Source organism: Ipomoea nil, unplaced genomic scaffold (assembly GCF_001879475.1).
Source record: "Ipomoea nil cultivar Tokyo-kokei standard unplaced genomic scaffold, Asagao_1.1 scaffold2280, whole genome shotgun sequence".
Lineage (NCBI taxonomy): Eukaryota > Viridiplantae > Streptophyta > Magnoliopsida > Solanales > Convolvulaceae > Ipomoea > Ipomoea nil.
Window position 1 is genome coordinate 3,268,044 of NW_017618708.1, and position 11,834 is coordinate 3,279,877.

Sequence of the window (11,834 nt, forward strand, 5' to 3'; positions counted from 1 at the left end):
GTGGCAATGCCGACCTAATCGGACTTAGAGCGTCGATGGTGTATACCGTATGTATAAAGCAGGGAAGAAGACATAAATGCAGCTCAAGAAGGCATTTTATTCATGGGTGTTCTTGTATGTTGTCTAGTACATATTCTAGAGAGAAGGAGGGAGAGGGAGTGTAGGGAGGGGAGAAGAGGAACCCCTTACAATGAGGGCTAATGCCCTTTATATAGGACTTGACCCATTGACTTTGACCCGTCAACCCGGACTTATGACCCGAACTGTTTGACCCCGACCCAAATAGGAGCACGAAGCGTACGGGGAGGCTAAACCCGGGGTATATTCCCTATCACCTATCTTGCTCGTTATCCTTATTCCATTATCATTGTCTTGTTGGGTTGATTCTATTGATATTCTTGTGTGTTGATTGGTATTGTCGAGTACATCTCTCGAAGAGTCGAATATTGCTTATATTCCTCATGATTTATAAAGTAGTGTTGCTTAGTGATATACTTATGTATTTCCAAGCCTCAAAATGTTTTTATCTATAAAGTATATGAATATGTATTTCAACACGTTGGAGTTGGGTTGCTTAGCATTATTGCTAATGGTTGTCTAACCTTATATTTTTCAAGTATGGTTAGTCGGTCCGAGAGCGCGTTAGATGGAGCCCCGGTTTAGACTAGCTTACCTTTCTAGTCTTAGGTTGTTTGGCCTGTGAGCCACTTGAATATTGTTGACGTACTGATGAATGATTAATTAGTTTAGCCTGTGCATCTAGGTTTGTTGGCCTAGATGTGGCATGACATCCCGTACTATAATGTTAGCTTCCGCAAAGTTTTATATCATGATGGTTAGACTTTATCTTATTTCCTAAGTTTGAATGCTTTAAATTATGTCTAATTTCGGGGATGTTATAGAAAAACATACAAATTGTGACGGCACAAATATTTGTCTGTATGTATGTTCGAATGGTAAGTGAGTCGGAAGCAAAGCACAACATTAAAAGTAGGAATGGCAATGTGCCCCGTTCCCGTAGGGGATGGGAAAAATACCGGGGATCGGGAATCGGGGACTGGGATACCTGTCCCCGAAAACTATAAAAAATAAAAAAAAAAAAAAAAAAAAAAAAAAAATATATATATATATATATATATATATATATATATATATATATATATATATATATATATATATATATATATATATATATATATATATATATATTAGAAATTAGGAATTATATTATTAGTTATTTAGTTTTATTAGATTACTTCAGTGTCTTTTTTTTCCCTCTCCGTAAGGGATTCTCTCATTCTCTCCCGTAACTAGGGTTTCGATAGCGAGGCAGTTTTCGACGGAGGTTCACGCAAGAACAACACGATCGGCAGGCTTCTAAACTGCAGACATGGCATCGTCTGAGGCTGAGATAGCAGGGCTGTCGAACAGATGGGCAGATATTGTATTGGAGGATGAGGACGCCGGTGTTGAGGCGCCGGCGGTCGACGATGGCGCAACGGCAGTAGCGGATTCTTGGGTGGTGGTCGTCCGTTTTCTGACTCAACGGTTGATCAAGGTTGAGTATATGCGACAGGTTATGGCCTCGGCATGGAAACCGGTTAGTGGTGTGCATATCACGGAGCTCCAACCGAATCTTTTTCAATTTGTATTCCATCACATAACGGATGTCCGAAGGGTTATGGATGAGGGACCGTGGTCCTTTGAGAATTGTACGCTGCTGTGTAAGGATGTGAAGGATGGTCAGTTGCCGGAGGATATGGTGCTTGATACTGTGGATTTATGGGTGCAGGTGTACAACCTGCCAGTTGGTTATAATACGGTACCGGTACTTGAACAGACAGGGAACTTTCTGGGGAAATTCTTAAAGATCGATGAAAGACAAATGAAGGGGCCGCTCAAAGCTTTCTACCGAATTAGGGTTTGTATGTCTATGGATAAACCCCTGAAGAGAAGGATGAAATTGATTCGCCGGGACAAGTCTTGGGGATGGGTGAATTTCAAATACGAGAGACTACATACTTTTTGCTTTTTCTGTGGACTTTTGGGGCATTCGGAAAAGTTCTGTTTGAAAGCTAGAAACTCGACTTTGACTCCTGAACAATATCCTTATGGTGTATGGATGCGAGCTGGTCAGGCAAGAGGACCACGGCCAGTCGGTGAGTCATGGCTACTAACCGCGGATGATCCACCGATCCGCCTGGAACCCGTGAGGGAGGCGCCGGAAAATCCGGCAGTAACAGAACAAGGCCGAACGGAGGAGGAGGAGGAGGGGGTAACGGTGGTGGCTAAGCGTCGCAGGCAGGATAATAGACAATTGGCTGATACGAATATTAACATGGCAGATAGCTCAAAAAACTTGCATCAGGCGGGCTCTGGTTCCCAGACCCGCCCACAACAATGAGTACTCTGAGTTGGAACTGTCGTGGCTTGGGCAATCCACGGACAGTTTGGGCAGTTGTGGACATGGTGTCCAAGAAGAAGCCTGATTTTATATTTTTGATGGAAACGAAAGTGGCACGAATACATGCAGAATGTGTTCGTGTTAAGATTGGTTACGAGGGTCTTTTTTATATTAATAATACAGGCCGTAGTGGTGGTTTAGCATTGCTTTGGAGGAAGAATAATACTGCAAGATTACTGGGTTACTCGAAGACACACATTGATGTGGAGGTTGATATAAGTGGTTTTCCGAATTGGAGAATGACTTGTTACTATGGCTATCCAGAACGTACACAGAGGACTGAGTCATGGGATCTATTGAAACAGTTTGCAACACAATCTGAGCTACCCTGGGTTGTGATTGGCGACTTTAATGATCTCCTGTATCAGTATGAGAAGAAAGGAGGAAATCCACATCCGAACAGTCTCTTACGCGGCTTTGGAGAGACTATTGATCAGTGTGGTTTGGCACAGTTACTAATGAGTGGTAATCAGTTCACATGGCAAACGGGCAAAGGCACTCCTGGATGGATTCAGGAAAAGCTAGATAAGGTACTAGTCACTAACCGCTGAAGGGATCTTGTAAATGGGGTCACGGTTGCAAATCAATGGACTAGACGGTCAGATCACTCAGCTATTTTCATGGGGATTCGACAATATGGGAATAGGAGGGGTGGGGGCCGAAGATTTCGGTTTGAGATGGCATGGCTCTATGATGAGGGATGTAGAGCGGTAGTTGCTGACTCATGGGAGGAAGGAAGGGATAGGGGAACACAAGGTTGTATTGCACATTGTGGAAACCGGTTAACCCGATGGGGGCGGGGGGGGGGGGGGGGGAGACCGTTACCATAAGTTTGGGGAAAAGATTGAGCAGCTCCGGAGAAGGCAAGATCAACTCAAGGGATGTACTGATCATGCATCCCTGGATGAGTATAACCGCCTGGAAACGGACCTATGCCAAGTGGAGATGCAGGAGGATGCATACTGGAAGCAGAGGGCCAAACAGCACTAGCTCAAGGATGCTGATGCCAACACGAAATTTTATCACAGGTATGCCTCGAACCGAAGGAATAAGAATACTTTAATTAAAATTATGAATGGTCGTGGTGAATGGATGGAAGGGGATGATATGGCGGGTGTAGTTCTGGATTATTTTAAACACATTTTTACAACTAATAATCCCATAAGCGGTGATCTGATCTATAACAATATTACGCCACGAGTCACTCAGGCACAGAATGAGTTATTAATGCGGCCCTTTGAGATTGGTGAGGTGAAAGATGCACTATTTGAAATGTATCCTGATAAGGCACCAGGGCTGGATGGGATGAACCCGGGTTTTTATCAAAATTTTTGGGATATTGTGGGGGGTGATATCTCGTCTTTTATTGTGGACTGTCTGAATGCAAGCTCATTGCCACCTGGTTTGAATAATACCGATGTTGTATTAATTCCTAAGAAAGATGTTCCTGATCAGGTCACTGATTTGAGACCAATTGTGCTTAGTAATGTGATTTATAGAATTATGGCCAAAATGATAACCCGGAGGATGAAACCCCTAATGGATAGTATTATATCTTAATCCCAGAGTGCTTTTATACCAGGTAGGTTGATAACGGATAATATTTTGATTGCCTCAGAGGTTGGCCATTATTTGAACAGGAAACAGTGTGGAGTGGTGGGTTGGAGTGCCTTAAAACTAGATATGGCGAAAGCTTATGATCGGATGGAATGGCCTTTTTTGAAAGGTATGATGACGGCCCTCGGATTTAATGATAAGTGGATTGATCTTATTATGATGTGTGTTACGACGGTATCCTATAATTTCCTGGTGAATGGGACACGGAGTGAATCACTAATACCAACCAGGGGCTTAAGACAGGGGGATCCATTATCTCCGTACCTGTTTATAATTTGTGCTGAAGGACTCTCTATGTTGTTACAACAAGCACAAGGAAGGGGTTTAATACATGGATGTAGAGTATCAAGGGGTGCTCCGCCTATCTCTCATCTTTTCTTTGCTGATGATAGCTTATTGTTTTTAAAGCAACTGTGCAGGAGGCAAATGAAATTAAAGGATGCCTGGCTCTATATGAAAGTCTGTCTGGGCAAGCTGTTAATTACCATAAATCCAGTATATGTTATAGTAAGAATACAACAGAGGAGGTCAAGGAAAATGTGGCACAAGTTTTGGGTGTGGTTCAGGCTCCTAACTTTGGGAAGTATCTTGGATTGCCATCATTCATTGGAAGAAATAAGAAAGCGGCATTTGCTTATATAGAAGACAAGATCAGACCAACAAGAAACTATTATCACGGGCAGGAAAAGAGATCTTATTGAAAAGTGTGGCTCAGGCTATGACCAACAATGAGTGTTTTTTTATTGCCTACTAATATCTGTATGGCTATTGAGCGGTTGATGAATAGGTATTGGTGGGGCTCAGGGACTGACCAGAGAGTCCATTGGAAAGCCTGGGATAAGTTATGTATTCCAAAGAAGTATGGTGGATTGGGTTTTAAAGATCTAAGAGCTTTCAATGTGGCACTATTGGGAAAGCAAGCTTGGAGACTATTGACCAATACAGACTCTTTGGTTTCTAAAGTTTATAAGGCAAGATATTATCCTAACCAACCTTTTACTGATGCGGTTCTTGGAAACAATCCAAGTCACTGTTGGCGGAGCATTATGGCGGCTAAGAGTTTAATTTGTAGTGGGGTGAGAAGACGAATTGGGAACGGAAATTCTACCTTTGTGTGGGGACACCCGTGGTTGCAAGATGAAGATGACCCCATGATCCAAACAGAAATGCCACCCCAACTGAGTAATGCCAGAGTAATCAATTTAATTAACCAAGATACAGGCACTTGGGATTATGATTTACTTACTGATATTTTTGGGCCCGGTGATGTGAGTAGGATTCTAAAAATACCAGTCTCCCCAAGCTATGATGATATGTGGTATTGGCATGGGGACCCCAAGGGCAATTACACGGTTAAACATGGGTATAGGTGTATGGTGGGGAACTATGAAAATATTGCAAATGTGGGATTTGCGAAGTGGCTCACATTGTGGAAACAAAAAATACCACCCAAATGGAAAACCTTACTATGGAGGGCTTTGAGTGATATTCTTCCTACTACCCAAAACTTGCTTATAAAAAGAGTGGAGATTGATCCGGTGTGTGCCATGTGTGGAGTTGCAAATGAAGATAAATATGCATACATTGGTTTCGTGTGATTTTACAAAGACCATTTGGGCACTATCTAACTTTCCATCTACAAATATTGTGACAAATATTTTTTATGAATGGTTTAGTGAAATATTAAATATTCTAGATTCTGATGGTATTGCCTACGCAGCTACAATTATTTATCATGTATGCCGGAAATAGTACAGTCCACAATGCCGCACCCAGCCACACTCCAACGCAACCACCACCATCCAAGTGCTATGTCGATGCTGGATATCGTCACACGGACAACACAGCAACGGTAGGAGTGGTAATGCTAGGACCGGGTGGTCAATTTATCTCAGCGTACTCCGCACCTTTGCCACATTGTTTTTCCCCACTCATGGCCGAGGCATATGCTTTTAAGGAAGCTCTTTCTTGGCTACGCGAGCGTGGAGAGCAAAATATAGAGCTTTATACAGATTGCCAGGTACTGCAGAGTTACTTAACGACACCACAGCTGCTGACACGATCGTATGTTGGCTATGCAATTAATGGATGCAGGAATTATTTATCTACTTTTAATTATTGTCATGTTAACTTCTTACCTAGATCGCAGAATATTTTAGCACATAGTTTAGCTACTACAGCTTTCCAGTATGACACAGCTATGTATTGGGATACTATCCCACCTGACGCTATTTCAACTTATCTATGAATACAACCCATTTGTTGACCTTCAAAAAAAAAAAGATTACTTCAGTGTCACCGCTTAAATAATCTACTTAATTTAATTTATAAAATTAAAATCTAAAACATAAACAATTAAACATCGCTAACTACTCAGTACTATACTATAGTTTTAAAAATAACTCTATTAGAACTTTGGATTTCATTTTTTTCTTTTTGTATTTTTAAAAATTGTCTTAATTTGAGACTTTGACTATAGGTTGATCAAGGATAGGGATTCCGTGTTCCCGCCAAATTCCCCGCGAGGGCGGAGAAGGGGAATTTTTTCAATTCCCCGCCGGGGACGGGGATGGGGACGGGGTCGGGGTAGCGGGGACGGGGACCTACTCCGCCACATTGTCATCCCTATTAAAAGGAGAGGTTTTTTTTTTTTTTTTTTTTTCTCTTAGTATGTTGCATCAGAGACACAATAACAAAAGACGCATTGGTATATCACCGCACACAATAATAGAAAACCCGCACTTAAAAGGATCCACGGCTCTTTATGTACGAGTTGCGAAATGGTTAAACATGTCGGGTAACGAAATAGCGTCAATAGTTAAGATAAAGTGCATTGTAAGAAGAAAACAATAATGCGAATTATTATACAGCACAAGGTAGAAGAAGAAGGAAAGAGATAGGGTGAGGGCGGAAGGAGGAGTATGGAAAGACACGTGTATGTGAAAAATAATTCCGGCAAAAAACGTTTAGAAGAAAAACACAACCAATGTCGGCATCTAAGTTGCTCGAATGTATGCATTTCGCATGAAAAGTACTGGGAAACAACATTACTGGCAAACAAGAATTGCCCATAAAATATATAATTCTTACAAATATAACACAAATAAACACGAAGACAAAACGCATTTCTCAAAAGAAATGGAACACGACAAAGGTTAAATTAATACATATCAACATAGTTAGTTTGAGATAACGTAACGATCAACAATCAAGCAACCATACTGATACATTTTCTTCTTTGCATATCGGAACAATAAAAATATATATAGTCGGTGTTTTTTTGTGGACGGATTCGCCCCTTTTGCGACGTATACAATATAATCAGTTTGAACTTGGAAAAAAAGAGTCAAAATAAACAAATACGCCCAAATAGTTGTGAAATTCTGGAAAGCTCTCGTTAATAATAAGATAAGGAAAAGATAAATAATTTCGAACCGCTAAGAATATAATGAGAAGCCATGTTTTCTTGATCCACATGAGCTTCATTAATACAACAAACTCAGACGAACGTATGCATAACAGTAAGTGAGATGTCAGCGAAGCAGGAAGAACTTACACGGGGAAAATGCAACGGCAAGGGAGAGAAGTCTTTCTACGCACGGAGTCGTCCGAGGGAACATTAGAGCACTCACGCGTGAAATTGTGAACAAAGGTTATGAAATGTTATGCAAAATTGTAAAAAAGGACAAACGATTGGAGGAGATAACTTATAAAAATGATTAAAAATTAAATAAAATATATTTTAAATAACATATTTACAACTTCCAAGATACGCATCTAATCAAACTGCACAATTTGATCTATGTATTAAAAAAAATTTAAAAAAAAAAAAGGAAAATACAAACGGCAAGTCGGCAAGTCAAGAAACAGTAACACATGTCGGACCTCACGGTGTAATTCACTAGGAAAAAAAATAAATAAATACGAATAAATAACTCTAGAAGGACTCGCTCCCCGACTCCTCGGTGTCTTCATCAGACTCTTCATCGGCTCTTCCTCGGCTAGAATTGGCCTCAAGCTGGTCCAACCTCTGGTTAACTGCGACGGACGACGTCTTCATAAAAGCGAAGCAACTGAACCAACTACTCAAACTACAAGCTAACAACCATGGCAAACAAGAGAGAACGACTAAACGCACAACTGAGCAAACAAATACGAACGAACCTACTAACAAAACAAGCAAGGGACGCAACAAGGTTCCACAACGAAAATGGTCAGCTTGTGAAACGGATGACAAAGCTTAAGAAATGGGTTGCAAACGAGGTTTTAAGCAACAAAGGTGTTCGCCACTAACCAACGTTAGAGAAAACAAGGGTTTAAAGTAAGGTAGTAAGATTGATAGGCTTGGTCACAACGAAGTTCAACACCAAAACCGTCGGTTAACAAAACGAGAGACAAGACTTAGAGATAGGTTGAGGGTTCACAAAGGTAAGACAAGAAAGAAAGATAAGGCGATAGATAAAAGATTTACCGAAAAGGAAAGCTAACTTCACACCGAGCCTAATTCCTGCTCAAAACTAGCCAACGATCTACTCAAAACAAGAAGGCTCAGCTAAGGAACAAGCCACAAATAGAAACTGACACCACAAGAACTCTAAACTAGATCACTTGGGATCACAGAACCAGGGTTGCATCTTCAACTGTCCTCCGCTGACTTCTTCAACCAAAGGAAACGAGGTACTCACACTACACAACTTGAGCTCGGCATCTGCTTGAACTTGATCCGTCACTTCCGACAAAGGCTGCAACTGCTAGATCCAAAACACGAGTTGGATGTCCTTCTCTCCGGCTCTAGGGTGAACTTGATGCAGGCTACCGACTTAACACTTGCTTTAGCACACCACTTCCAACTCTCTACAAAGCAACGCTTGAAACCTCAAAACTTCGGTCCGGATGAAAGGTTCAAAACAGGAACGGTAACATAGGAGAAACGTAACTCAGGGGAAAGAAGGCTTACAAGAAGAGATTCGGTTCAACGTTAAAGATTAGAGTGAAGGGTTTTAAGGTTCAGAAACTCAAGGACCACGTTACTTAGGAGTAGGATCAAAGTCATCAAAGTTGCAACTTAGGAAATAAGGTTGCCACCTTGCACAGAATCGTTAGAAGCGAGGAATACAAGAACGAGGTTCGATTCAAAGGGGAAGATCAAGGTGAGAGTTTAGGTTCAACAATTCAAAGACCATGTTGATTAAGAAGAGAATAAAGGTAAACAAGGCTACAACTTAAGAAGTAAGGAATCAAAATGGGGTTTTGGGGAGTTGAAAAGGATTTCCCCACAGAGGGTATCCGATTTGAGCTCAAGGATAGCGATAATTAGGAAGGGAATTAAGATTGTCAAAGTCACAACTTAGGAAAGATGAGGTCGTAACCTTGAACAGAGTCAAATCAAGAGAGGAACAAGAACGAGGTTTGAAAAGACAGGAAGGATTTCTCAAGAAGAGGCAAGGAATTCGACGAGAGAAAGAGAAGAAGATCGGCTTCATGGGGTGAAAGGGTTCACGACTTCCGATGAAACTTCGGCTTGAAGCTGACCACTACGCTTGACGAACTGAAGGCTCTCCACCTCGACTCAACGCGGCTTTAACTCTTAGACCTTGCCAGATTCCTTCATAAGTTGATGTCACTGCCGCCATGCACAAGATGGTTTGGAAAGAACACAAGAACGAGGTTCAGAAGAAAATGATCATTTGGCAAAAAGGGTGATTGGGTTAGTCTAAAGGAAAGAAGAGATTTACGAGGGTCAAGGCAACACTCAAACAAGCTAACGCCCGAAGCTAACACGCAGGAAAGGAACAAAGACGAAGGAAGGTGCAACAAAAGGGTACAAGAGCTTACTTCAATGGTTCCCACTTGCATCTGCTTCACGACTATGGATCTTGTTTTGCCGAGGTCCCAACTTCGTACATAGGTCCTGGTTGCTACTTCCACTTAGCCCATTGTTGCTTCCACTTCGATGCTTACTTCTCGACCGGGGCCTTACACTACCAACTAGTTTTGAGTCCACTGAAGTCTTCTTCTTAACTCTGCACTCAAAGGACCGATGACCCTTCTTGCCACAAGCGAAGCACTCTATCGGTTTCCCAAGACAGTCGATGCCGGGGTGGTCACCTCTACAATTCTTTCAAACGGAGCGCCTTCCCTTAGCCTTGATCTTCTGGCTTGGTTTGGGAGCCTTACCTCTCTTAGAGTCGTCTCTTTGCAGGCTTCTTGTTGATCCAACACTAGTAGCCATCAAACTCCTAACCACAGGTGAAACACTTTCGTCAAGCTTCTTCTTACAGTTCTCCCGGATTCCTTTTTGAACTTGCTGAACTCGGTAGGGGTCGACTGTACAAAGGTAGGCCTCCTTGACACGAGCAGGATAGCACCGTTCACGTAACTTAACCTTCAGGTCCTCCCAACTGAAATCCGGATCTTGTCTACAAGCTGGTCTTTCAAGCATCCACCACGAATCCGCTTCTTGCCTAAGGTAGAACATAGCTAACTCCACCTGGCGATCCTCTGGGCAAACCACCGCTTCGAAGATCTTGTCAAACATTCGGATCCACTCGTCCAGCACTGCGGGATCTTCTTCACCGGCGAAGATCGGGGGATAGAGACTTGCAACTTGGCGTACTACGTCACGATTCCTATTCCGAAGAGGATGGTTGTTGAGGAGGGCGTTGCTTAGCGTCTGGGTGATCTGTGTCAGTTGATGGAGACTTTGAGCTAACTGTCCACTGGTGACTGCTTCTGAAGACCTTGCACGACGTCTCGATGATGTCATCCTTGACTTTTACAGCAATAGCACAATAACGGGAGGAAACTTAGGACCCGCACCCTTACCTAGTGCCTTAACTAAAGAGAACCAAAGCTAAAAAGAAAACAAAGCACAGAAAACACAACAGAAAACGACACAAGAACTCACAACCTCACCGCGTGTTCTAAAGTCCTAAGCCTAAACACTTAGATTCTTACGGTCATCTTAAGGTCTCAAACCACACTTAGCCACTTAGAAGTCTAGACTTATCAACCTAGGCTCTGATACCAACTATAACACCCCATAATTTTCCAAGCTAATTAAAGCCTTAAATATGCAGATATCTAAACAAAACATCAGACACAGCGGAAGACTGAAAGAGGAATATATATAAACTGGAAGAAAAGGGGTGCTATGCCACGCTCATCTAGAGATGAACACACAGGCTAACATCTGCATGATTCAACATCTAAAACCATACATGTTCAAGTACTAAGTCTATACTGGGCTCACAGGCCACAAAACACATGAAAGGAGCTACACTAGCTGGCACTAAACCACGCTCTCGTCTAAACATCACCTGAAAGAAACACATAAAAGATGGGACGACGCCCGGTCAGCGAATAATGCTGGTAACCCACCAATACATGTGAAATATCATGTATAGATAAGATATACGTTTGTAAAGTCATTTGCGAAACGGAATACATATATATAAGTTCAAAACCAAGAGCAAAGGTCAACACAAGACTCAAAGCACTCACAACAAGATAAGGGAACACATCCCAAGACCACAAAGGACAACAACAACTCACAAGGACGACCCAAGGTATAATCTATCATCACACAATAGATTAACACCCGACATGCATAACACAAGAGATAGGACACAACCAACGGCAACACATGCCAAGGCAACACTTGCCTTTGTGACAACACATGTCACAAGAAGAGAACTCACAACAACGGCTACACAAGTCTTCGTGACATCACCCATCACGAATTGATATGCCT

The 11,834-nt window shown here is 42.1% G+C and overlaps 1 protein-coding gene across 1 annotated transcript; it reads left to right on the forward strand.

The window, feature by feature from the left end:
- The first annotated feature begins 1,390 nt into the window (after nucleotides 1–1,390).
- LOC109150794 lies at nucleotides 1,391–2,404 on the forward strand. The gene has a single exon (XM_019298773.1). It carries the CDS (start codon nucleotides 1,391–1,393, stop codon nucleotides 2,402–2,404), a length of 1,014 nt encoding a protein of 337 aa, XP_019154318.1.
- The last annotated feature ends 9,430 nt before the right edge of the window (nucleotides 2,405–11,834 follow it).

What these genes read in the sequence shown, in the direction of transcription:
- LOC109150794 (XM_019298773.1), top strand. Translation starts at nt 1,391, where the DNA reads ATGGCATCGTCTGAGGCTGAGATAGCAGGGCTGTCGAACAGATGGGCA.